Consider the following 27,980-nt stretch of genomic DNA (forward strand, 5'->3'; position numbering starts at 1 on the left):
CTTCCCGTGTGATTTTATCAAGATTTATCTTATCCACGTTTTCATTGTGGATTTACATGATATATATATATATATATATATATATATATATATATATATATATATATATATATATATATATATATATATATATATATATATATATATATATATATATATATATATATATATATATATATATATATATATATATATATATAACCTTATTTATTATTAACATACTGTATATACTGTATTGTCTTCAATGGGGATACTGTACATTGGTCTAATCAGATATGATACAGGCCTAATGAGAGCTAATGGGTACGTGATATGACACCATGTGCAAACATGCTGGAAGTGGGCGGGGGTGGGACTGGCTGTCGCTGCATTTTCCAGTTTGTTTTATTTATTCATTATTACATTCTAGTATGATCAGCCGCTTATGGTGTAATATAAAACATTAAATAATAGAAAAAATATGATTTTAATTTGTAATTTGATTTCAAAATAATGGAGAGAGAGAGAGAGTTAGTTTTATATATGCAATGCGTGCTTGTCTCCTGCGCTCTTCCCGGGAGGATTGCCATTATCATTGTTTGAATTATTTTACTTAAAATCTTACCAATTTTCTGTGGGTGAATGTGTGTTGAACTAAAAGCTAACCAATCACAGTGCAGTATTTTGGGCAAATCCATCCCAAGAGGTGGGGGGGGGGGATAAACTGGGTTTAAGATACAAGAAGACATTATGAAAATCCATACTAAACTTTCCTCAAGGTCTGTCAACTCATATTGCGGAAATTCAGAAGGATGTCTTTTTTGCACCTATGGAGAAAGTTATTTTTAGATGGGGGGAGCAGCTTAGGATCTTGGGATGAAACCGTTTTTTTTTCCCCATAAGGTAGTTGACTTACGGCACTTATTGTGGAATTGTTTATCACGACACTTTTTTCGTTCCAAATCCCTGCGAATATCGACTACAGTATAGATGTACAGTATATTATTACTTGGGTCATATCTTACACAAGTTAGGAATGTAATTAATAAGTCAGAATTCACAGTAATAATGTCTGTTCACTTAAACTTCTCAAGGACTGTAGTGAGTTTTAATTTTCTGAACAACAACAGTGAACTTATACACGACTCCACTGAACTTGGCTATAAGTTATGAGGCAGGAATTAACTCATCTTCACACAACTAAATGTCACCTTCAATATTGTACTCAAGGAACACCCAGTACTGTACTCACAATAATTGGTACTTAGGTTACAGAGACCAGTTTTCAGTAAGAAATGTTTATTATCTTTATGTTTTTAACCTTATGATATTTATTTTGTTTTCTTCACAGTCTGTTTGAACGATTATATGTGATTATATGTGCGTGTAACAGAGTAAAAGAAAATGATGGAAATTACATATACTGTACAGTGGTACCCCGATTTACTCGGTCAATTGAACCCACAGGGTACCGCGGAAAGTGAAAACCGCGTAAAGTGAACAACAGAACATATGGGATTAATTCCAATAGAGACTGGCCCGACCCCCAAACTCCACTTCTTCCGACAATACCTATGTTGTAGTAAAAATAACATCTAAATTTTATGATGGTATGCTCACACAATTAATATTTAAGAGAAATACAGTCGCCAGGTTAATGTCCATTCAAATAATGGACTCAACTCCCCCTCTTCCCACCTCACTAGCTCCTACCTCTCTGAGAAATGATTGGGTGAAAACACTCCTTTTTAATTTTTAGTAATAAATAATACCTCAGACTAAAGTTAGGATAATATAATTGACATTTCTGGATTCCTTGCAGGTCAGGGAATATTTTGAATGTAAACTTCATATATTTTGCACAAAAGATAAAATATTTGCTTTGTGTAAACCAAATTATTACATTAGATCTAAAATTTGTATGTCGAATGCAAAATCCATGATGTTTATATTCAAAATGATCATCATATTGTAAGAATTCCAGCAATGTAAATTATATTCTGGCCGGGTAATTTGTATGAATTTTATGAGCTAAAACAAATATCTTCAGTTAATAAAAAAAAAAAACATTCTTCAGGACACTATCTGTCAAAGTACCCCACCTTGCCTCCCCCCCCTACACTCACGGCAGCTGGGTCGGTCGGCCCCAACCCTACCCCCCACCTTCCCTCCCTACCAGAAAAATGTTGGGTGAAAAAACTAGATTTTAACTTTTAGTAATAAATAATACCTCAGACTAAAGTTAGGATAATATAATTGACATTTCTGGATTCCTTGCAGGTCAGGGAATATTTTGAATGTAAACTTCATATATTTTGGAATAAGTTTAGGGAGTTGCTTCCTATATTGACTGCAAAAGGACCTTCTCTTTGTGTGAGAGGAAATATGTATGTAACTGGTGTGAGAATTGTGAAACATGGGCAGTAAAGAGGACGACATATGGAGGCTTGAGTAAGCTGATGTGAGAATTGTGAGGTGGAAGTGTAATGTGACACTGAAAGATAGGAAACCCTGTTCAGAGCTGAGAGAGCAGCTGGGTATTTAGAGTATTAACAAGGTTTTGCATAGAGATGATTTGGGCATGTCGTAAGAATGAAGGTAACCGATTGGGTCTAAATATGGAGGGGAGGGGAACTAGAGGTGGCCAAGAATAACATGGGGAGTGGCTGTATGAAATAACCTCAGTTTTAAGAACCTGATGAGTAAGTCCGCAAGAGATGCACTACATGAAGAGTTGCCATCAGGTAATCAAGGCTAATCCATGCAAGCATGGAAAATTATCGTAAAAGAATGAAGATGATGATAAAAATGCTCTTGTCATATTGGTTTTCTGCACACAAACCAAGATCCAAATTTTTGAAGAATTATGTGGCAATTTTTTTTTACTTATAACTGGGGATAGAAGAACACATCAAGTCACAGTCATCTATTTTGGCCACTCTTCTGTAACTGAATAAGCCAGTTATATGTATTTGTACATTTCCAGTTAGGGGATATAATAAACATACAATAGGTATTGGAAGTACTGCATTGTTTTTTGCAGTTTACCTTGTCTGAAGAATTTATTTGGTCGTTTGCTTTCATGTGATATTCTTTAATTTTCTATAGTGTCAGTGGTGTTACTGATTACTTTGCTGGCACAGAAGAAGAAGGTTTTGACATTGTGCGTGACATTGTTGCCACACTTAACATTGACCCCCTCTCTCCTACATTGTTGGACTCGGAAGAACCTCTGTTGAAGCCTGACTTATTAGATGGTAAGTCTTTGTTCTCTTATATCTTTTAATAATACTTTATTGGTGTTTAACTCAGATTTTTGTCTCGCATATATGTTGTACAGTCCCAAGTTTTGACAAATACATCGCAGAAAAGTTAAGCCATCCAATGCATGCATCTTTGTACCTCGTAAACAGTTGGCAAGTCTGTTGAACATTGGAAAGGGATGACCAGTTACACTATTTACATAAATTACTTACTTTCTCTGATGCTCATTCATCATTGGGTATACTGTATGTGTCTGTATTCCATAACTAGAATACAGGCATCCCCCGCTTTACGGAAGGGTTCTGTTCCCAGAAAATTGACCGTAACGCGAAACCTATTTTCCCATTGACTTTCATTATAAAACTGAAGATGCGTTCCTAAGGAATTTTTTCGGCCCCAAAAAAGTAATTCAAGCACTTTTATTAATGAAAATAAACATTTATAAACACATTCAATACAGTACATTAAATAATTTATGATATACCTTCTTAAAACACCAAGTTTAATATCCAATGTAATACCTTTGCGGCTTGTTTTTGCACTACTACGGTCACTTTCACTTGATGGCCTCTTTCCAGTCATCTTGAATAAGGGTAATGCACTATACTGTACTTACTGTATGTTTGTAAAAGTTAAATCCAACTGCTGGGGCGAGAAACATGCGTGCACACTGGATGTAAACACTGACTCCTCGTGGTGATGCCACGCTTGGCGGTAGCAAACACCAAGAAATCCACACCAAACAAATTATAATTTTTAACAACAAATTATAATTTTATATTGTGATTTTTTTTAAATTGTTAAAATTTACCCCAATTTCCGTAAGAGCGGATTTATGGGCCGTAACGCGAAATTATTGGTCATAATTTACAAATTCCGTAAGAGCGAAATTCCGTAACCCGGGCTTCCGTAACGCGGGGGATGCCTGTACAGTAGTAAGTCCATTATTTCAAACCATAATTCATTGAACAACTCGAAGTGTATATCTATTCAGACATGTCAACTGACCAGATGTAGTCACGGTTGCACTTTCAGTGTAATGGGCTGTAATCTTCCAGGTTTCATTATTCTTCGGCCAAAGTGGAGAAGATACCTGTTTTTTAGACTGTACACTTTGCTATTTGATACACATTTTCAAACAGATTTCCTCATAGAGTCTTACCATAGTTTCTCTCTCTCCAGTTTCCATGTAATCTTTCATCCCAGATTTGTACTAGTCATAGAAGTATCCTTGGTGTCCTCTTTAAAACCCTTTATATTTCTCTCTTTCAGCTTTGAGCGGTATAGATTCTATTGATCGGAAGAAATTGTATGCAGTAATTGGGAGGATCGTGGATGGTGGAAGATTTCGGGAATTTAAACAGCAGTATGGAAGTAACCTCACTACAGGATATGCTTTTGTTGAAGGGTAAGAATACAGTACAGTACTGTATATTCTTAAAGTGAATTCCAGGCTCTTCCTGGGATTTGTTAAATATGAATAAAAACTTTATGAAATGCTTTGGCATAAAAATGCCTTTTGTCACTTGGCATGTACTGTATATATCTTCATTAATTTATATTAACACCATCAGTACTGAACAAGTCAGGCAGAGTTGTCTTAGTATTGTTACAAGTCAAAAATTAGTTTCAGCATCTTTACTCATATTAAATCCATATGAAAATGGGACAATATATTGCATTTTAAAGTTATGCTAAAATATTAATATGGTATTAATCTAAGACACACACACCCTGCTCATCATAGTGTAATGGTAACTGACCACATGTACTGCCATCTGTGTGGTTTCTTGCCAATTCAGACAGTTGTCTAGCCATATTCATTTAAAACTTATTTTACATGAAAGAATAAATTATTAATTACTGTATTATAATTTATTGGTATTACAGGTATTCAAATAAATGTTCTTTATTTAAGTAACTCTGTTACAATTACCATTTATAAATGGAATTTGAATTTTATATTATATATACTTTATTGAAAATGAAATAGTTCAAGTGGGTTCCCAAGGACTTTTTTCTGGCCTGCTGGGGTCACAGGGTACAGCAGCAGCTGTTCATCAGTGCTAACCCCCAATTTATGGATGAACCAGGGGAGCTCATATCCCTAGTTTTAAAGGTTTATTTTATTTTTTAGCATAGTTTAATTGCACAAATGGAGGGTTCCTAGGAACCCTAGGGTTAAACCCACAGAATTTTTGATGCAGTAAATAAGGTCATCATAAAATGGGATTTTGAGGTCATTCTTATGTTCTGTACAGGAAACCCTTGACATAATGGACACCGTCTGTAATGGACCTCGGCTTTAACGAACCCTCTGACCCGTTTGGACTAGGTTCATATATTATGAACTCAGGTCCACTAAAGTAAAAAAATATCTGACCTTTTGTATCCAAATTATCATAAATAATTACAGTAATACCCCATTTAGCCCAACCCTGCATAACACTGATTCATTATAGGGCTCTTAGATCCTCTCTTGGAGTTATTTTTTACTAGAAGAATAAAAGATGAAAATCCATAATACAAGGCAGAAGTTACAAGTCAACACTCAGGACTCGCTGCCACCTGCCATGCTTGTTTACAGTCTTTCTGCCACTAAGAGTGACATACCCATGTACTCTTGCAGCCAATCAGAGCTCTCCTCCTCGTGTAAAAATTATTCCCGGTAGCATTCAATTTACTTGACATGCTCGCTTTTTATGTGACTGCTTTCCATATTATAGTGAATATTTTTTACCCAAGTTATTTTTTACAAGATTTTTTTTTTTTATGAAAATTCATCATACATACAAGTCAGCTGTTCACTTGTGCCTGGCAGTGCAGCAGTCATATTATTCATCATTCACCCACCAACACTCACCATCTCCACTAACAACCCACACTCACTAGTCACCACCACCAACACTCACCACCACCAACTGGTGTTTACAGAATGGAACGCATTCAAACTGGGGTGAGGAGAGTGGTGGCCAGCGGGCTAGCAGATTAAACAAAGTTACTTTAGCAGCTCTTAGATGTTAATAACACGCACTGTACAGTACTGATTGGTGGTAAGTGGTAGGGGTGTTACCGGTGGTGTTGGTGATGGTGAGTGATGGTGATGGTGAGTGGTGGTGAGTGGTGGTGGTGATGGTGAGTGTTGGTGGTGATGATGAGTTGTGGTGAGTGTTGGTGGTGATGATGAGTTATGGTGAGTGGTGATGGTGAGTTGTGGTGAGTGTTGGTGGTGATGGTGGTGAGTGGTGGTGAATGTTGGTGGTGATGGTAAGTGTTGGTGGGGATGGTGAGTGTTGGTGGTGATGATGAGTTGTGGTGAGTGATGAGTTGTGGTGAGTGTTGGTGGGTGATGATGAGTGTTTGTGGTGATGGTGAGTGTTTGTGGTGATGGTGAGTGTTAGTGGTGATGGTGAGTGTTGGTGGTGATGGTGAGTTGTGGTGAGTGTGGTGGTGATGGTGGTGGTGGTGGTGGTGATGGTGGTGGTGGTGATGGTGATGGGTGGTGATGGGTTGGTGATGGGTGAGTGTTGGTGGTGAGTAAGTGTTGTTGGTGATGAGGTGTTGGTGGTGATGAGTGGTGGTGGTGATGGGTGTTGGTGGTGATGGTGATGGAGTGTTGGTGGTGATGATGAGTGTTGGTGGTGGAGTGTTGGTGGTGATGGTGGTGTTGGTGGTGATGGTGGAGTGTTGGTGTGGGTGAGTGTTGGTGGTGATGGTGGGTGTTGGTGGTGATGGTGAGTGTTGGTGGTAATGGTGAGTGTTGGTGGTGATGGTGAGTGTTGGTGGTGATGATGAGTGTTGGTTGTGATGATGAGTGTTGGTGGTGATGGTAGAGTGTTGGTGGTGATGGTGGTGATGATGGTGTTGGTGGTGATGGTAAGGTGTTGGTGGTGATGATGGGTGTTGGTGGTGATGATGGTGTTGGTGGTGATGGTGGTGTTGGTGGTGATGATGATTGTTGGTGGTGGTGGGTGTTGGTGGTGATGGGTGTTGGTGGTGATGATGAGTGTTGGTGGTGATGGTGAGGTGTTGGTGGTGATGGTGGTGTTGGTGGTGATGGTGAGTGTTGGTGGTGATGGTGAGTGTTGGTGGTGATGATGGGTGTTGGTGGTGTGATGGTGAGTGTTGGTGGTGAGTGTTGGTGGTGGTGGGTTGTGGTGGTGTTGGGTGGTGATGATGGTGGTGGTGGTGATGGTGGGTGTTGGCGATGATGAGTGTTGGTGGTGATGGTGGTTGTGGTGAGTGTTGGTGGTGATGGTGTTGGTGGGGTGATGGTGGTGTTGGTGGTGGTAGAGTGTTGTTGGTGATGGTGGTGTTGGTGGTGGGTGGGTGTTGGTGGTGGTGGTGGTGTTGGTGGTGATGGTGAGGTGGTGGTGATGGTGAGTGTTGGTGGTGATGGTGAGTGTTGGTGGTGATGATGAGTGTTGGTGGTGATGGTAAGTGTTGGTGGTGATGGGTGTTGGTGGTGATGGTGGTGTTGGTGGTGGTGGTGAGGTGTTGGTGGTGATGGTGGTGTTGGTGGTGATGGTGAGGTGTTGGTGGTGATGGTGGTGGTGGGTGTTGGTGGTGATGATAAGTGTTGGTGGTGATGGTGAGTGTTGTTGGTGATGGTGGGTGTTGGTGGGTGGGTGTTGGTGGTGATGGTGGGTGTTGGTGGTGATGATGAGTGTTGGTGGTGATTGAGTGTTGGTGGTGGGTGGTGAGTGTTGTTGGTGGTGATGGTGAGTGTTGGTGGTGATGGTGAGTGTTGGTGGTGATGATGAGGTGTTGGTGGTGATGAGGTGGTGATGGTGAGTGTTGGTGGTGATGGTAAGTGTTGGTGGTGATGGTGAGGTGTTGGTGGTGATGATGGTGTTGGTGGTGATGGTGAGTGTTGGTGGTGAGCTGGGTGAGTGTTGGTGGTGATGGTGGGCTGTGGTGAGGTGTTGGTGGTGATGGTGGGTGTTGGTGTTGATGGTGAGTTGTGGTGAGTGTTGGTGGTGATGGTGAGTGTTGGTGGTGATGATGAGTGTTGGTGGTGATGGTGGTGGTGGTGATGATGGTGTTGGTGGTGATGGTGGTGTTGGTGGTGATGATTAGTGTTGGTGATGGTGGTGGTGATGGTGTGGTGTTGGTGGTGATGGTGGTGGTTGTGTGTTGGTGGTGATGGTGAGGGTTGGTGGTGATGATGGTGTTGGTGGTGATGGTGGGTGTTGGTGGTGATGGTGGGGTGTTGGTGGTGGGTGTTGGTGGGTGATGATGGTGGTGATGATGGTGTTGGTGGTGATGGGAGTGTTGGTGGTGATGAGTGTTGGTGGTGGTGATGGTAGGAGTGTTGGTGGTGATGATGGGTGGTGGGTGATATGAGTGTTGGTGGTGATGATGAGTGTTGGTGGTGATGGTAAGTGTTGGTGGTGATGATGAGTGTTGGTGGTGATGTGAGTGTTGGTGGTGATGGTAGGGTGTTGGTGGTGATGGTGAGTGTTGGTGGTGGTGAGGTGATGGTGAGGTGTTGGTGGTGATGGTAGGGTGTTGGTGGTGATGGTGAGTGTTGGTGGTGATGGTGGTGTTGGTGGTGATGATGGTGTTGGTGGTGATGAGTGAGTTGTGGTGAGTGTTGGTGGTGATGATGAGTGTTGGTGGTGATGGTGGGTGTTGGTGGTGATGGGTGAGGCTGTGGTGGTGTTGGTGGTGATGGTGAGTGTTGGTGGTGATGGTGAGTTGTGGTGAGTGTTGGTGGTGATGATGAGTGTTGGTGGTGATGGTGAGTTGTGGTGAGTGTTGGTGGTGATGGTGGTGTTGGTGGTGATGATGGTGGTGGTGGTGGTGGTGGTGGTGATGGTGAGTGTTGGTGGTGATGGTGAGGTGTTGGTGGTGATGGTGGAGTTGTGTTGGTGGTGATGGTGGTGTTGATGGTGGTGATGGGTGTTGTTGGTGATGGTGAGTGTTGGTGGTGATGGTGGGTGTTGGTGATGGTGGAGTGTTGGTGGTGATGAGTGTTGGTGGTGATGGTGAGTGTTGGTGGTGATGGTGAGTTGTGTTGGTGGGTGATGGTGAGTGTTGGTGGTGATGGTGAGTTGGGTGGTGATGATGGTGTTGGTGGTGATGGTAAGTGTTGGTGGTGATGGTGAGTGTTGGTGGTGATGATGAGTGTTGGTGGTGATGATGAGTGTTAGGTGGTGATGGTGATGGTGGTGGTGATGAGTGATGGTGAGTGGTTGTGGTGATGATGGTGGTGGTGGTGATGATGAGTGTTGGTGGTGATGGTGGTGTTGGTGGTGTGGTGAGTTGTGGTGAGTGTTGGTGTTGATGGTGGGTGTTGGTTATTGATGGTAAGTGTTGGTGGTGGGTGTTGGTGGTGATGAGTGTTGGTGGTGATGAGTGGTGATGGTGAGGTGTTGGTGGTGATGGTGAGTGTTGGTGGTGATGATGAGTGGTGATGGTGAGGTGTTGGTGGTGATGGTAAGTGTTGGTGGTGATGATGAGTGGTGATGGTGGTGTTGGTGGTGATGGTGAGTGTTGGTGATGATGGTGAGTGTTGGTGGTGATGGTAGAGTGTTGGTGGTGATGGTGAGTGTTGGTGGTGATGATGAGTGGTGATGGTGAGTGTTGGTGGTGATGGTGAGTGTTGGTGGTGATGGTAGAGTGTTGGTGGTGATGATGGTGGTGGTGGGTGATGGTAGTGTTGGTGGTGATGGTGAGTGTTGGTGGTGATGATGAGTGTTGGTGGTGATGGTGAGTGTTGGTGGTGATGAGTGTTGGTGGTGATGGTGAGTGTTGGTGGTGATGGTGAGTGTTGGTGGTGATGGTGAGTGGTGGGTGGTGATGGTGAGGTGTTTGTGGTGATGATGGTGGTGATGGTGAGTGTTGGTGGTGATGGTGAGTGTTGGTGGTGATGATGGTGGTGATGGTGAGGTGTTGGTGGTGATGGTGAGTGTTGGTGGTGATGGTGAGTGGTGTGATGGTGAGTGTTGGTGGTAAGTGTTGGTGATTGTGAGTTGTGGTGGTGTTGGTGGTGATGGTGGTGTTGGTGGTGATGGTAAGTGTTGGTGGTGATGGTGGAGTGGTGGTGGTGATGGTGAGTTGGTAGAGTGTTGGTGGTGATGGTGAGGTGTTGGTGGTGATGATGAGTGTTGGTGGTGATGGTGAGTGTTGGTGGTGATGGTAAGTGTTGGTGGTGATGTGGTGGTGGTGGTGGTGATGGTGGTTGTGGTGAGTGTTGGGTGATGATGGTGTTGGTGTTGATGAGTGAGTGTTGGTGGTGATGGTAAGTGTTGGTGGTGATGGTGGAGTGTTGGTGGTGATGGTGAGTGTTGGTGGTGATGGTGAGTGATGGTGGTGAGGTGGTGGTGGTGGTGATGAGTGTTGGTGGTGATGGTGGTGTTGGTGGTGATGGTAAGTGTTGATGGTGATGAGTGATGGTGAGTGGTGGTGGTGAGTGTTGGTGGTGATGATGAGTGTTGGTGGTGAAAAGTGACCCACTTGGTCACATTAGACTATGTTAGTACAGTACAGTAAACCCTCGCACTTTCGGACAATTAGAGGGGAGAGGGTGTCTGGATGTGGCAGATGCTCGGATGAACTGGCAGAACGAATGTGTATTAACGATAATCATGATACAGTATGTATTGTACATGAACTTTATTGATATGGGTAATAATAATAGTACAGTAATAAATTAATAATAATAAAGGGGGGGACCACCTGTCCATAAAAGCTGAGTGTTCGTATCTTCTGACAAATGTACTAAATGTATAGAAACTACAAATAATGACATAAAAAACACCAAACTGTATTTTATGGCATGTAAGACACACAGCCATATAAGATGCACCCCCCGTTTTGCAATGAGGATTTAGGATATTTTTGTGTGTATTTTCCTCCTGTAGCCATAGTTTTCATAAAATAGTTTATTGTATACATAAATGTGGAGGAATAAATAAAAATAATACCAATAAATAAGTTACAACAAAAAATACTATTGCCAAACCAGTAAATAAAAGCCAAATGAAAGTTGAACACAGTTGCCATTTGCATATATATATATAATAACAAAGACCAGCTGGAATGCCTAATCCTTAGCAATGCTTCCCCAACTCCTACACTCTGCACTCTCCTCACATTACATGTTTGCCATAGGACAATTATTTCTTTTGCTTTTTCACAATGTGTACGGTATGTAACACATCTTGCCCATGGTGCCCACAGTTTCTCTGTGGATGTCGGTCACACTAGAATAACCTGTTATAGTGAATCCTTCTTTCCTCACACAGCCAAACTGTGGAATGCTCTGCCTTTTTCTGTGTTTCCATACTCATACAATCTGTCTCACTTTCAAAAGCTGGTTTTCTGGCATCTTCGTGGTGTAGATTAATATAACCTTTTTCTTTTCTATTATTTCTTTTCATTCTTATTTTTTTCACCCCTAGGCCCTGTTGTGGGTCAGTCAATCCGCGTCTGCTGGGCTAATTCTCAAAAAAAAAAGGATGGGGTGTGCATGTAACCGATTAAAAATAAATCAAGAAAGTTAAGTATATTGACCCAAATATACGAAAGGAAACAACCATAACACCTCACGGCTTGGCCCAGTAGACAATGGGCTAACTAGCTGTCACTTACATCCCTTACCTACTCCCATTGCCAGGCGTACGTATTGGAAAAATACATATCTTGTAATCTAATTCAAAAACAATGATGGGTGCAGTGATAAACAAATTATATAAACCATGCATTTTCCCATGATAACATAATAAGAAACATTGTATCATTACTAAAGTGAATGAATTAGTATTCCCACAAACAACAATTGCCTCTCCTTTTCCCACCTCTTCGGGCACCTGTGTCAAGCGTGCTGACATCTTAGTTATTTAAACTTACCTCCTTTTAAGTTTAATACAGCAATATATTGTATTACTAACCTTTTGGTGAGAGATGCTGGAATTTGGGTTTTGCCATGATTGTATAGTGGGACTCTTGACAGTTTAGTCGTCTTCACAGACAAGGGGTACTGTAATGTGTGACAATAGAGGTGACGGTGTGGGTGTAGACGAAGGGCTGGCTACAGATGAGGAGGGAGAAGTAGGGCGAGGTGTAGGAATCCTGCTGGGATTGATGGGGGTTTTAGGATGGAAAGAGGAGTCAATCTTAGTCTGCTTATTAGTCTCAAATTGAAGCTGCTTCCTGCATATCAAGTCCCTCAACTCATGAAGGTGGGAGTATTAATTTTGTAACTCAGGGTCATTTGTACTTGTACTGTATTGGCATGCAGATCTCGATAGCAGTGTCCAATCCTGTCCGAACAGCTGACAACCGAGCAAACAAGGTGATGTCTTTATCCTCATGGTCATCATTGTCCTCTTCAGGGGCTGTGCAGGAAGCTGCTATCTCCTCCTCAGTCATCAGCTGGAAGTTGGGATCACCCTTGTCACTGTGAAGCCATTCCAAGACATTTTCTTCAGTTATCATGTTCTCGCCAGTCTTCTTCAAATTGTGGTGGTAGTCAGCCACCTTAAATCCTTCAAAATCATTCACATGATCTACAGCTTGTAGTAATTTCTTCAGCGCTTGTGAAGGCCAGACCTTCACATCCTTCCATACTGCTGCCCAGTTAAAGATGGCTGCCTTGATGTCATACTTCCGGAGGTTCTGCAGTGCACTGGCCTCTTGTGTTCTCATCTTTATTGACTTCATCCTCCAACACGACTATGACTTCTTGCAAAAACTTCCTTCTATATATCCTCTTTGTTGCATTAATGATGCCTTGATCCACTGGCTGGATTAATGATGTTGTTAGTAGCAGGAAGGAAAATGCACCATATCATGCCATCATCCCTAACAATCTCATGGGCATCAGGATGAGATGGTGCATTATTAAGTAGAATGATAACCTTAACACGATTAGCAGGAATCTTCAAGATGTCAATCTGATAACAGCGTATCTCAGTGCAGGCGTGCTTAAAAAAGAGGTCTTTCAAGATAGCCGCTATAAACCAGGCTTTGGCACTGGCCTAATAATGGACAGGCAGCTGATCCATTATGTCCTTGATAGCACAAGGATGCTTAGCCTTTTCTACAATAACAGGAGTTAGGCGGTGCATGCCATCAGCATTGGCAGCACACATAACAGAGAAACGAACCTTATCCAGCTTCCTCCCACGTGTCAAGTGTTCCTTCGCCAGGGCTTGGGTATTCTCAGGTAATAATCTCCAAAACAGCCCCGTCTCATCTGCATTATACATCTGTGACAAAAGCAGGCCTTCTCGAGCAATCAGCTTAGTCAGCATCCGGCGAAAAGGCTCGATCTCCTCGGTTGGGGCACTTGCAGCTTCCCCACAAACCTTACGGTTGACAATCCCATGCCAAGGCATGTAGCTAACTTCTCTGCAGCCATTTGCATCTCAACACCACACTTAGCCACACCACTTGAACGCTGCTGTGAATACCATTTGAGCACAGCATCTTCCAGTCGTTGATCCTGTGCTACTCTCATCAGCTTGCTGTATTCAGCAGTCGTCTTAGAGGTTGAAGAATCACGACTATATTTCATTGCAAATGACTGTGGGGAACCCTTAACCTTCATATATCAGACACCGTTTGCTTAGCGACGCCATATTCGCTACAGCATCTCGCTACAGACCAACCACTCTCAAACTTCTGTAACAACTCCAGCTTCTTAGCTACAGTAAGCTGCATGCACTTCCTTTTGGGTGCCATCACTACAGAACAGTCACAAGGTACAAAAATTCAGGCACAAACAGTCACAAGGCACAACAAAAGGGCACGATCGAGAGGTAGCGAGATGGTGTGTAAGAGACCGAGATTACAAGCGAAACTGAGGGACACACACTAGTGCCGGGAGATGCGGACCGGGTTCGTTAGTAGCAGGGGAGTAAACACGGCATATGGACTGAGAGGAGACGGATAGGAATTTGCCATATCCAGACATCGGTCCGGACCAACCAAACCGGATCTGAGAGGTCTGGAAGTGCGAGGGTTTACTGTATAACAAACCGAGTCAGTTATTATTTCAGATCCGGATATAGCGGACTTTTGGCTTTAACGAACCGGCCTTACCCCTAATTAGTTCATTATATCTGGGGTTTACTATACTAAGAATCTGTGTTGCCAGTTTGCAGTGGATGTACAGTATAACACATCTGCAATAGTCAGACCAGCTCATGCAAATTATGCGAGTAGCTTTTAATAGGCTTTTATTTTACAGAAGATGTGTGGGAGTTATAGGTAATGCTGGGCCTCTGACATACAAGGATGGTCTTAAAGGTTCACATTTCATACAAATTTGTCAGCTGCGTAACTGCCACTAATATTTCTACAGGTGAATTTTTTTGGTGTGTGTGTCTGTACAGTATATTTATACATAAATATTTAAGTACCGATACAAACTTTCTTTTTTCTGAAAGTCTATAAACTGCAAAATCTGCTCCAATGGGATGGTCAGTGGAACCTCAACAAAAATTTAGATACATTAGAAATAGGCTAGAATTCCCAGAACACAATTCTGAGTGTGCTGGGTAGTGGTGACTATAGGGCACCTTGATGCTTTTTAAAGCCACCACTGTGCTCTTAGTGCTGCATATACCTGTCCCTCATACCCAGACTGCATTACAAGCATCTGCCTTCTGTTTGAATTGTTCATGCCCATAGCAAGACTTTGTAAACAAATTTGGATTTATTACAAAATGTTCTTTGCAGTGGTTTAATATATTTCCAGCAAAGAAAAATTCCACTGAGTGGTGGAGCTAAGTCTTAAGTCTACTTAATAAAACAATGGAAGCAAACCTGTGTTAAGCTTTAATTCAATCTTGGAAAAACTTGTCAAGATAAATGAAAGGATACTCAAAACCCACTGACAAGGTTAGTACAGTGCTAGATTTCATGGCTACCAGGTACACAAAGTGAAGGAAACAAGGACTGTATACCAAACTGGAGTACAACTTATATTTTCTCATAGGGTACAGTGATCATTTAGTCATGGGGTTGAATGACCACGTATCACCTAGAGTTGTAACTACAGTACCTCCAATAATGAGGAGTCTACCAGATAATACTTTTTATCATAGTTTAATTTTGTATTAAATTGACATTACCTGTACCTATTTAAATTTTATTTAGAAAATTTATCAAAACTTAGCCACCCATAACCTCTTTATAGTGGAAAATTTGAATTAACTCAATGGTCTAGGTCCCAAGGATTTTAACACAGTGCTCAGAATTAAAGATTCTTTTATCCTTTTTGTTGCAGAACTCAGGCCCTCTAGATGAGCATCAAACATTTACCAGAAGCTTGAGTAGAGAAGACTTACACCAAGCTATGAAAGGCAGGGCTGCTATGATAGCTGCTGTATCTTGTGTCACTGTACCAAAGATTACAGTTAATATTGGAAATTGTCATGGAGATGATAACTACACCATGGTATGTGTGTTTAGTTGCAAGAGTGAGTAGGTAAGATCTGGCATCACCCACCTTTTCAGATTTGTTTGAATACAACAGTGTCTATTTCCAGTTGCAGCTCACTCTGGGCTGTTATCCCCAGTAATACACTGCAGAGGGATTCTTAGGGACATGTTCTTTGTCATTACTCCCATTGCATCCCTGTGAATTGATAGTGATTTTGAAACATTGATATTAAAACAATTTATTTGGGCAGAAAAATACAGATACAGAGTGGACAAGAATCCTGTGACAATATTGATGTGGCTGAGTCAATTGAGAGCTTGACTTTTGTTGTGGTCTGTCCTTAGTCTGGTTTTTAGTGCACTAATGCATATTACTTCACTGGATGTAACTTCAGTTTTTATGACTTCTTTGTCCATTCTAGATTAGTCATTGAGTTTGTCAGTCTCCTGGCTTTACATCTACTAAAAATAATGCCTCTGGACAGATTAATTATTTTCTGTAATTAAAGTACAGTACCGTATATGGATATCATGAGAACCTAACAAATTACACTGATGATGAGAGTACTAGTGTTGAGGGCACTGCCCCTGACTATGAATTAAGCTAATCTAGTGTTACTGCACATTGTTAAGATCCACCTTTACTGTATTTATGTTCATGATATTCCTCATGTTGGTCATGATTAGTATAGTCTGTCCTATTATGAATACTTATATTCTCTTTTTTGGTGTTTCATGTCTGAGTGTAACTTCTTGTTTTAAACAGGGTGACAATTAATTTGAGGACATATTTGTTTCGTAGATTCAATTTTTTATTTGTATAGTATAACTTCAAGGATACCAAATATTTACAAGAACACAGTATGGAAATATTAGTAAAAATCCTATCACATGATCAGTGCATGACTGCTCACAGCTCATAGGAAAATTATCGTGGGTGATGTAATTATATAAACCTAATGTATATAACCCACATTTATAAAAGTATTACTGTCTGTAGACAGGGCCTAATGCATTAGAGAGAGAGTACGAGCTACTTTGTGAAGAGAGAGTACTAGCTTACTTGTGAAGAGAGAGAGAGAGAGTACTAGCTTACTTGTGAAGAGAGAGAGAGAGAGTACTAGCTACTTGTGAAGAGAGAGTACTATTTTACTTGGAAGAGAGAGAGAGTACTAGCTACTTGTGAAGAGAGAGAGAGAGAGTACTAGCTTACTTGTGAAGAGAAACTACTAGCTTACTTGTGAAGAGAGAGAGAGTACTAGCTACTTGTGAAGAGAGAGAGAGAGTACTAGCTATTTGTGAAGAGAGAGTACGAGCTTACTTGTGAAGAGAGAGTACTAGCTTACTTGTGAAGAGAGAGTACTAGCTTACTTGTGAAGAGAGAGTACTAGCTTACTTGTGAAGAGAGAGAGAGAGAGTACTAGCTTACTTGTGAAGAGAGAGTACTATTTTACTTGTGAAGAGAGAGAGAGTACTAGCTTACTTGTGAAGAGAGAGAGAGAGAGTACTAGCTTACTTGTGAAGAGAAACTACTAGCTTACTTGTGAAGAGAGAGAGAGTACTAGCTTACTTGTGAAGAGAGAGAGAGAGAGTACTAGCTTACTTGTGAAGAGAGAGTACTAGCTACTTGAAGAGAGAGAGTACTAGCTACTTGTGAAGAGAGAGTACTAGCTTACTTGTAATAGAGAGTACTATTTACTTCAGAAGAGAGAGAGAGTACTAGCTATTTGTGAAGAGAGAGAGAGTATTAGCTTACTTGTGAAGAGAGAGTACTAGCTTCAGGAAGAGAGAGTACTAGCTATTGTGAAGAGAGAGTACTAGCTTATTGTGAAGAGAGAGAGAGAAGTACTAGCTACTTGTGAAGAGAGAGTACTTTTTACTTGTGAAGAGAGAGAGAGTACTAGTTACTTGTGAAGAGAGAGAGAGAGTACTAGCTTACTTGTGAAGAGAAACTACTAGCTACTTGTGAAGAGAGAGTACTAGCTTACTTGTACTAGCTTACTTGTGAAGAGAGAGTACTAGCTTACTTGTGAAGAGAGAGAGAGTACTAGCTTACTTGTGAAGAGAGAGAGAGTACTAGCTTACTTGTGAAGAGAGAGTACTAGCTTACTTGTGAAGAGAGAGTACTAGCTTACTTGTGAAGAGAGAGTACTAGCTTACTTGTGAAGAGAGAGAGAGTACTAGCTTACTTGTGAAGAGAGGGAAAGGGTGTGTACTAGCTTACTTGTGGAGAGAGAGAGAGAGAGAGAGAGAGAGACCTTTTCCATTAATTTACCTTAACTGCTCTCACACCCTCATGTAGGCAGTTGCCATCGTTCAAGGAAAGAAGTTGCAAAGGAGTACTAGTAGTGGTGAGAAAAAGGTGGAGGGGGGGGGGTGTCTTGGCTGAGTGGCCCCCCACTATATACGCCACTGCATCCCAGTCTCTGTCTTCCCTTGACCCTCGACTTAGCCCAGTAATATTTGTTATCATCCCCTCATCTCTAAATATATGACCAAAATATCAAATTTTTCCTTTCCTGTACATTTCAAGTATTTCTCTTGAAGTTTTTGTTAATCTTAGTACTTCTTCATTAGTTTTCCAGTCAGTGTAGTTTATTCTTAGCATCCACCAATAACACCACATTTCAGAGGCCTCCAACCTCTTTCTGGTGTCTGCTGTAAGTGTCCACACTGCTGACCCATACATCATTCCTTGCCACATAAAGCCTTTCAGCAGCCTTTTTCTCAAATTAAAGTTAATGTCACTTTACATTAGGCCTTTTAGATTATTAAATGCTGTTTATGCTTGCCCTATTCTTGTTTTGATTTCTTCCATACAGCCACCATCACAACTAATGTTACTTCCCAAATACACAAAATTTACCACTAAGTTCCCTGTTGTCTACCATAATGTTTATTTTAGGATTTATTTCCAATTTGGAAACAACCATTACTTTAGTCTTTACAGCATTAACTCTTAAACCATATTTTTCACCTTTTCTACTAATCTGTTAACAAGTTTTTGTAATGCCTCTTCACTATCCATGATAGAGCGGTATCATCTGCATAAATTTGATATTACGCACAGTAATGCATGTAACTCACCAATATATCAAGGGTTCAAGCCTCAGCTCAGACACACATGAGAAGGGTGTTATCCAGTGTGACCCTCACTACCAAACACCACATATTTCCTGGTCTCTGGTTTCCTCCTGTACTATCACTGGATAAAGCACCCAAATGGCTAGTAAGCTGATGAGTGGCAAAAATGATTAAAAAAGAAAAAAGTGCAATGTTGGGATAGAACACAGCTTTATCTTACTCCCTGTCCATCTGTGAACCAATTAGTAAGCTTATTATTTACTAGCAGCCTCCTGTTGCCAGTAAACATTCTTTAAAATTCTAATCCTTCATTAATGCCTATTTTTTCCAAGATCTCATTAAATTTATTGTGATTTACCTTATGAATTTTTTTTTCATCAGAATCAAAGCAGATAAGCAAATTTTTTGTGACCCCAAAAGCTCTCTCACTAAAATTATCAGACCAAATACATGGGGTAGAGCTTTTGTAGTTCCTTTTCCCTTTCTAACTCCATTTTGCTCTTCAGATAACTCTCTTTTTATTCTAAACTTTATTATTATATTTAGAATTATGTTTAATAAAACTTTGTAGGCATGGCTTATAAAGTTTATTGTTCTAAACTGTGTGCACTCTAAGGCTCCTGGCTTTTTAGGTAATAATACATTTGAATGGAAATTATATACCTGACAAGTAATTTTTTAGAAATGGAGAAGTTAAATTTTCACTAATATTTCCATACTGTGTTCTTCTAAATATTTGGTATCCTCAAAGTTATACTATTCAAATAAAATGCTAAATCAACAAAACAAATGTGTCCATGATTTAATTGTCACCCTGTATAAGTGTTGGGTTAAGTCCAATTATAATACAAACTTTTTTAGTTAAGATTCTTTGTGAATATTAATGTATTTTATGGTACTAGTGTGAAATTGGGTTTAATATAAGAGTAATATCATATCTTTATGTGAAGGGCAGAGCGATGTTCTTTTGTTTCGCTTATTTCCTTCCACCGTGTCTGAAGTGATGGGCTCTCTCTCTCTCCTACCCTCTTAGATGATAGATGTCTTTGTTGGGACTGCTATCCCATCCAGTGTATCCTCTTGTGCCAGCCTACTGGGACAAATTTATTATAAATAGATTAGTGAGGTGCTGGCCAACAAATGTTTTGTTTTGGTTAAGCTTTATGTTATGAGGGTTTGTGTCCTTTATGAAGTATCAAAGTATTTTTAGTACAGTATATGATAGAATTAAGTATTATATGCCAAGTATCATTTAACCTCATTTGAATTGGACATTGGGCAACTGGTGTGCAGAGTTACAGTGTGACTTCTGTACTTTTATTTTATCTTAAGATTTCAATGTTAAAATTTAAAACAAAGGAGATCATATCATCATGTGGTCAGGTCACTATCTGACCCTGATCTGATCTTCCCACGTTTGTCTCATTTCCAGAACTGCTCCTGTATCTCTGTCTCTTTGCATGTGTGTTTTGGATAGCTTCGCACTTATACTGGGCTGGGTTGGCTGTTAGACCCCATGCTTTGAAAAACAGAGGTTATTTCAATCAATCAGTCAAAGTACAATGGAGTCGCAATACTTTGTGGGTTAGGTCCCAGAAGACATAATTAATTATCAAATCGTGAATTATTGTATAATTCATTTAAATGGAAATCAATATTTTGGTTCCGGAGGTCAAAAAATACCCTTACACTGTTTGAAAACTACTTTAATGAAAACAAAACATTGTACATAATACTGTGCTGTACATAAAAAATACAGACACATGTAGATATTAACCGAAAAGTAGTTATACATTATATAAACAGTTCCATCCCTTCTGCCAATGCAGTACACCATAAATGAGAACTTATTTTTCATTCCTAATAAGTGGGAAGTCGTTCACCAAGTGCACTGACCCTGAGATTCAAATGCTGGAGCCTCAGCTGCGAATTATGAAAATATTATCTGCAAATTTAAAAAAAAAAAGAAGAGCTATGGTACTAATAGAGTTTGCACAAACAAATTTGAAAATCGCGAATTATTGCAACTTCACTGTACTGTTCCCATATCTGAGGTTTGATGACCACGCTTCCTAGTTTTTAATTTCTTGCATCCATTTAGTAGTGTAATTTTTTTATGTTACCTGTTGGTTGCTTTTGTTCTGTAGCTGGCTACCATAATTATCCATAATTTTTTTTATCCATAGAATGTCTCTTCCCTTCTGTGAATAATTAAAATTACACAATAATACTATACAGTACTGTAGAAGTCCTCATAGCTAAAGGATACCATTCATTAGGCCTTGCAAGATTTTTAATTTCCTTATTTACCTAATGGCTACTCACTAGAGGTGGCCATGCAAAAGGAGGGAGGCTAGTGGTTTGTGTAGGATCTCTCCAGTGTTCTTGATATTTTTATCAAGGGATATTTTGCAGCCCAGTTCCATACTGTTTTTGATTCCACAGCTTAGGCTGGTTGACCCTCTGTGTGAAAATGTATTTCCTTGTACTGTACCTGTACAGTGACCCCTCGTTTAACGAACGCCTCAGTTAACGAAATTTCGGTTAACGAACTGCCTTCCATAAGGATCTTCAATTCGGTTAACGAATTTCTTACGAACCGACCTCAACATGTTTTCGCTTGCATTGACCGGGCAACCAGCTTTAGTATCAGTCCGCCAATACATTAATCGGTTCTAGGGCTTAAATTCCTTACTATTTTAGTAAATATCAAGAAGTTTATACTATTCAATAATTTTAAAAGTTTAATATTAACTTTTTTAGTCATTTTAACAATTATTGAAATAATTGAAGGTAAAGAAACTAGTTTCTGGCGTGCCATCCAGCCTGTTAACACACCAGACAGGCGTTAGTCTCTCTCTGTTTTCAGTGGAGGTAACATCTTGCTTGAGACTCTCTTCAACTAAATGCTTTTTTTCTGTGTTTCCAAGCAAATTATTGGTCATTTTGAAATATATTTTACATATTGACAATATATAATGCAGTGCAGTGTTGATTTAAAGAAAATAATCTTGAAATACACCAAGAGAACTAAAATTTTATGGATGAAATGGTGCCATGGGGTGACTTCTCTTCCACCCCAATGCCTTTTCTTCTTCCTTCTCCTCCACCCCCATTCTAATTCCCATCATCATCATCATCATCCAGGAGCCTTCTACATACACACCTCAAAGTAAGTGAACTTTTCTACCATTTTTGTTGAATTTAGGAAATTTTCGGTGAGCTGGAACCAATTACCCAAAAACCCATTGAAACAATGGTTTCGGTTAACGAACGACCTTCTGGAACGGATTGAGTTCGTTAACCGAGGGGTCACTGTATTCATTATGCATGATAGCTTAACAAGCTTGTTGTTATGCCCTCTCATGTTGGTGGTGCGTGACATCACAAAGAAATGTCCCAGGTACAGGTTTTCCAGCCCTTTCAGGATTTTGAATGTTTCACTGACATCTGCCCTATTGTGCCTTATCTGAAGGGTTGTTAGTCCTAAGGCCTTCAGTCTACTTGGATAATCAAACTGACATAGTTCCGGAATCACCTTAGTCGCTCTGTGTTGCATCTTTCTCGGGATGTTAGGTCTTTGTGGAGGTATGGTTTCCATGCCTGTATACAGTAATGCAGACAGGGATGTACTTGATATTTGTACAGTTGAAGGGATATTTTCCTATCCTTATAATTTCCAAAATTTGATTTTTTTTTTTCACTGCTGCCCCCACTTGTTGTGCTGCCTTCAGTGAAGATCTATCACAATGCCAATATCTTTCTCCTTATCAACAGTATCCAGGATAGTGTTATAAGCAGAATACAGTAGTTGTAATTAAGGTTGTTGTATCCTACGTGTGGGGTCTTGTATTTCCTAATATTAAAGGGCATGTGCCAGCTCGAGACTATTTTAGCAGTTCATGCAGGTCTTTCTGCATTGTTACGACATTGTCATGACTTGTTACCTTCTCAAATATCTTCATGTCGTCTGCAAACTTGACAATGTGGCTCAATATTTTTTCATCCATGTTGTTTCTGTAGATCACAAACATGGTGGGTCCAAGGATAGAGCCTTGTGGTACTCCACTCAGAACCTTTTTCCATTCAGAATGTATTCACTTTATTATCACTCTTTGTTTTTAATCTACTTCAAAATCCATGTACACTCTCCCCAAAAAGCATCGGCCCCCCTGGGCCTGATGTATTTAGAAATTAACACAATAACACGTGCACAGCAGTGTCAGTTCAGTTGGTATTTCTGATTGTGAGTTGCACCTTTCTTTCTTCCTTCTTGCATCTGATGATCACCATGATATCCACAATATACAGTAGGGTGTGACAGGTTCCCCAAATTACTGGGATATTATATGTTTTAACACTACAGTACTTATGTGTCATATTCAGATACACACAGACTTAGCATAAAACAGTAGATGATGCAGACAACATATATATGAAACAAATTATATACAGTATAAGTGAAATGGTGTATATCGTTACAACATATAACGAGGACCTCCTGTATTCATTTAAGGTATCAGCCACTTGTCTGTCATCCTCCAGGGTCATGTTGTTTTTGTCCTTTAGAGAGCCAATAGTATCCTTGGTTTTCATTTTACTCCTGGCATACTCATAAAAGAACCTGGGATCTTTCTTATTATTTTGGGCTAGTTACAGCTTGAAGTGCCATTTGGCTGATCTAATTTCCTGATTGGCTACATTTAGGGCTCTTTTGTATACTGTACTACATAATCTGCATGATGCCCTGAACTCTGGTACAGTATTTCTTCCACATCTGATATTTTCTTTTACAGTCTTGTCGAGATCTGTGATTCATCCACCTGGTCTGTGTCTGTCTCCTCTTAAAAAAAAAATTTCCTTGCAGTTAATTCTCTGTAGTTTACTTTCCATGAGCTGTTAATCTCCATGGATAAAGTCATAGTATTCTTCCTCACCTACTTTCTCTCGACTATCAAAGATTATATATAGAGATATACAGGTACAGAATTTTTACGTAATTTTTGTGTGTAGATGTGTACTGAATATACAAATAATTACAAATACAATATACACCCCAATAATGTGGTAGGAAAATAAGTAAAGTTAAAATAAATGAAAGCTTAATGATGAGTAAGTTTATGAATACAAAATAAGTACTGTACACCTGCACTGCCATTTTATTGATTGGCCAGCGGAAGGGCACAGCACCTTGCTAAATTCAGACTTAAAGAGAAGCAGCTCAAGGAACTCCAATAATTCAATTGTGTATTGTATATAGCATAAGTAGTGGATCGAAAAAAATTCCCATGTGAAGATACGTAAATGTAATGGTATCAGTAGGGGCATAATAGACATTAAGAGTACATTATAGTATACAAAATTCATTTTGACAATCCTTCATATATGCAGACTTTTGTATACTGTACTGTACTTGTAGAGTACAGTATTATATTTGTAGAATAATTCTTGTAATCTTCCTATATCTTGAATATGATCATCGTGGATATAGACATTTTTGTTTCAACTTTTTTTGCAGTGTGGTCCATCATTTTCCCCAAACTTCATCTTCTCATGGCCTGGAGCATCTGTGACTCACACTCTCAATCCTCCACCTTTACCACCACAGCCTGAGGAAGAAATACTTAATTTAAAAGACAACAAGACGGTAAGCACATATTCACTGAAACAATTGAGTAACATTCTATTCTTTTGATTCATTGCTGCCAACCAAAGCCTTCTGTCTTTGTGTTATGGTATTCTAGATTCCCCTGCATATAGCACCAGTTGCTCAACACATACGGCAGTCCCTAATGATAACTGGTATACAATGGCTTCAGATATCATGATTCTCATACACTTAACTGTACTATAAGTGATATCCCCATTAGCCGGAACAGTTTGTGCAGAGCACTTCTGGAGTGAGAGATTTCTGGGCCCCCTGTACACTATACTGTATTGTAAATAAATAAAATAATGTATACCGCTATTGTACTCTATACATACAGGGATATCCCGGCTATTGTACAGGATGCATTCCTAGAAATAATTGCGAATAACGACTTTGCGAATACCGGGGCAATTTTCCACCCATGAGAATCAATATAATTAGGGGGAAGGCGTTCCCATCTGGCAACTTTCACCACATATTTTTTATATACATTCCTCATTATCCAAGGCTATTGGAGACCAGGGTCACATATATACTGTAGTACCAGTAAATGTGAGGAATAAATAAAGATAATACCTGTACACAGGAGAATGTAATAGCTAAGATCCTCAGTGTTGCTCCTTCTCCTCCCATGAACCATGCACTAACTCCAGTGCATGTACGAAATGTTTATTCCCTTTATGTTTTTGACCTTATGATAATCATTTCTTTTATTTAATTTTTGCACATTCTATGTGCATGTAACAGAGTAAAAAAAAATAAATAAAACTAAAACTACGTACAATACATCTTTCCAAAATTACGAGTTGAAAAATAACAATAACGCATCTTGGCCTGGTAGGGTGAGAGCTAGGGGGATGTAGCTACAGGTTCAGTCTAACTGGGTGACATGCCAAGTCCACACATACGTCTACTTCACACACATACACACCCATGCTCTTCATTGTTATTATATAGCAACATGCCATCTGCACAGATATTATTTTTTCTAATTTGCTTTGTGAATATCAAATATGGATGATAAAATATTAATTATGAGTAAATGGGTTGTGAATAGCGAGGTATTCTTGTACTGTAGTCACAAGCAGATGTTGTTGTCTTGAGCTTGTGATGCAGGCAGGCCAAATGGTGATATGATGATACATGATGGCCTTCCTTTGTCCTGTATCATCTGCTGTAGCAGGTGTTATTATCTGCCACCCTACTTTCCTTCCATTGAGGAGGGATTGTACATGCACTGTCCACTATACATACACCTCTACACACTAGCCTACAGAAAGCATACACTGTCCACTGCTGAATGTACATGGGTCCCCCAAATTCACGGGTGTTGGGTTCTCAAAATGCCACGAATCGGCAAATCCGCGAATAACATTTGCTGACGTGGGGGGGGGGTGCGTTTGCCATGAGGAAAATACTCTCACAAATGATCAAAAACAAATTTATTAAAAATGTGACAGTCTACCTTCAAGTTCGTGCTTTAATAAATAAAGCACGAACTTGAGGGTAGACTCACATTAAAAAAAAAATTAAATTCTGGTTATTTGTGCGAGTATTTTCCTATTATTATTTATTTTGATGTGTTTTGTGTGTGTGTCTACACACACACACACACACACACATATATTTACAATACAGGTAAAGGAAATTGCTTTCTCTAGAATGAATGGCTCCCTGTCCCAACAGAGGAAAATGCCAGCAACTTTAAAACTAACCGCAGACATTCTTGGGTACATCCATGGTGCCATCCGCGAATAATAGAGGACCGCAAAATAAAAATCCGCGAATTTGGGGGGCCCCTTGTACATGTATTGTACAATATATGTAACTGTAATCACTTTTTATGTCTCAACACTGCTTTAATGCTGGTTGTGCCCTGGTACAGTAATATGGTTAAGTTTCTTTATGCCATTTGCCTCTGTCTACCTAGCATTAATTGGGAACCTGGATGTGAATTGATTTGCAGATTGTGCTCCGGGGTAATGGTTAGCCAGTGCAGTTGGCGAGCTGTCCAGTCTTCTCGGACTATTCCTTGACACTGGGTCACGCAACTCGTTAACTTAAAGTGTGGTTGTTGTGTTGGCGACAGCTTTTACACCTAAACAAATTCATTCCTAGTTGGCCCTGGGGCTGGCCATCCTCATTACACGAGGGCAACCATTATTATACAACACAAATTGTACGCAAAAACAGCAGTGAGCGAGGGAACAACCTCGTACAATGGCAGCAGAATATGACTAAGTGCGTGAGCCTATGTCCAAAGTTACCGAAGCATCTAGCCCACCCACACTTTTTGGAACATGGGGAAACATGTGGACATTTCGGAGCATGAGACATTCTCTCGGAATGCACGAAAAACTTGTTCCTATGCCAAGAATGGAGAAATTTTCTCGGGGTTTTTCTGGAAAATGTGCATGATTTCTTCCTTGGAAATTCATTTCCACGCACAGAATGGAGAGAATTTTCCCCAAATTTCCTGGAAGGATAAAAATTCATTGTGGCTATTAGAGAGTTCAAAGGACTGGAGATTCCAGCTAACAGGGAGATTACTGTACTGCTATTGATGAAATTCTTGATGATGTGGATAATGACAAAAATATTTTCAAAAAATTTGTTATCTTCTTATATTGTACCAATGACAGCTTTCATAATTGGCTGAGTAAATGGCCACAAATCTCAATGGTAAAGGTTAAAGGGAGGGTCAACTCTCTCATAAAATTTGTTAATGGATTTTGTCAATATGTTTATTTTCATAAGTAGAAGTGAAATGTGGAAAAATGGAATGTAAACTTTTGAAAATAACACAAGAGATTGTCCTACAAGTATTTTAGTCTTTCTTACCAACAAGGCTTGTTTAGGGAGACTGCAGGGCTAAATCATTAATGACAAGAGACAACACAAAACTAAACCAATCTGTCCTAACCAAAAATAATTTAAGTTTTTTTAGGTTTTATTGGAAAGGATTTGCCAGTTTGTGTTGCCTACTATCATAAATAATTTTAGGAAGCAAGGAAAAACACATTTGGAATTTTTTTTTATGAGACAGACTACAGGAATCAACTAAACCAGTGTTAATATATAACCTAGTGTGGCTGAGGTCTGGTTGGTAAATACAGTACTGTAGTTGAATAGTTTTCAAACCAATTTTCCCCTTTATACCCTTCAGGATTTTCATTCTATGCATTAAAATATATATGGCCTGAAGATTCTGCCAAAATACAGGCAAGTAAAGTAATGAAGATAAATTCAATATGAGCCAACTACAGCATTTTGCATTTTTGTTCAGAAAATGCATCTCTTTAGTGTGTCTTATTAATTCTTTAAATTTACTAACTAAATTGGAATGTTTAATTGTCCACATGGAATTAACCTAGTTAGTAAATATTGCATTACTGTACTGTCCTGTATATTAATACCAAGCTCTAAAAATTTCTCAGTCATAAAGGTAGTTTGCAGGAGAAAAAAGAACATCCAAAAAGGATGTTTAGAAAAGTACTAACATACTGTCTTGTGGAGTGCGTTGGTTGAGTAGGTACAGCTCTCACCTCCTGTTCCGGGGGTCGGTGGTTTGATTTTCGGGCACTCCTAGGTCACCCAGCTGTAAATG

General features: G+C 39.8%; 1 protein-coding gene across 1 annotated transcript in view; it reads left to right on the forward strand.

Moving 5' to 3' along the window:
• LOC121871346 (methylcrotonoyl-CoA carboxylase beta chain, mitochondrial-like) overlaps positions 1–27,980 on the forward strand; it is a 58,603-nt gene that overhangs the window by 21,171 nt on the left and 9,452 nt on the right. Inside the window, exons 7-11 of the mRNA XM_042373564.1 lie at positions 3,088–3,236; positions 4,516–4,651; positions 14,444–14,540; positions 15,485–15,655; positions 24,242–24,370. Of these exons, the coding sequence (XP_042229498.1) occupies positions 3,088–3,236; positions 4,516–4,651; positions 14,444–14,540; positions 15,485–15,655; positions 24,242–24,370 (682 nt within the window). The remainder of the gene's footprint in view (positions 1–3,087; positions 3,237–4,515; positions 4,652–14,443; positions 14,541–15,484; positions 15,656–24,241; positions 24,371–27,980) is intronic.

The sequence above is a fragment of the Homarus americanus genome, unplaced genomic scaffold (genome assembly GCF_018991925.1).
Source record: "Homarus americanus isolate GMGI-L3 unplaced genomic scaffold, GMGI_Hamer_2.0 scaffold45698, whole genome shotgun sequence".
NCBI classification, from domain to species: domain Eukaryota; kingdom Metazoa; phylum Arthropoda; class Malacostraca; order Decapoda; family Nephropidae; genus Homarus; species Homarus americanus.